The sequence below is a fragment of the Etheostoma spectabile genome, chromosome 2 (genome assembly GCF_008692095.1).
Source record: "Etheostoma spectabile isolate EspeVRDwgs_2016 chromosome 2, UIUC_Espe_1.0, whole genome shotgun sequence".
NCBI classification, from domain to species: domain Eukaryota; kingdom Metazoa; phylum Chordata; class Actinopteri; order Perciformes; family Percidae; genus Etheostoma; species Etheostoma spectabile.
Window position 1 is genome coordinate 21,715,958 of NC_045734.1, and position 349 is coordinate 21,716,306.

Here is a 349-nt window from a genome sequence, read left to right on the forward strand (position 1 = left end):
GCCTGAGATCAATGAAGAATTCCTTCCTGACAATGACCTCTAATGGCTCGCCAACACAGATTCCTTTAAGACGAGAGGGGTAAAAACACAACGAAAGTAAAGAAACACAGAGAGAGATGGGTGAACTGTAAGGGATAGGAACGGTTTAGGGCTAGAGTCCCAACTAAAGCACAATACATCTTTTAGTCACTGATTCCTCACCGTGAGTTCTTGATAGACTAATGCCAGTGAACTGCCAGGTTGTGATTGAGTCTTTCAAAGGAACATTTTTCGTAAATATTGTGGAATCACTGAAACAGAGAAACCACTTTGAGAGGTAAAGAATAGCTCTACATCCTAGTGATGTCAT

General features: G+C 41.3%; 1 protein-coding gene and 1 long non-coding RNA gene across 2 annotated transcripts in view; one reads left to right on the forward strand and one right to left on the reverse strand.

Moving 5' to 3' along the window:
- LOC116700323 (uncharacterized) overlaps positions 1 to 349 on the forward strand; it is a 95,236-nt gene that overhangs the window by 88,866 nt on the left and 6,021 nt on the right. The gene's annotated exons all lie outside the window — the stretch shown is intronic.
- LOC116700215 (complement C3-like) overlaps positions 1 to 349 on the reverse strand; it is a 30,112-nt gene that overhangs the window by 13,390 nt on the left and 16,373 nt on the right. The window contains 2 exon segments of the mRNA XM_032533209.1: positions 1 to 63; positions 202 to 290. The exon segment at positions 1 to 63 is cut by the window's left edge and continues 77 nt beyond it. Of these exon segments, the coding sequence (XP_032389100.1) occupies positions 1 to 63; positions 202 to 290 (152 nt within the window).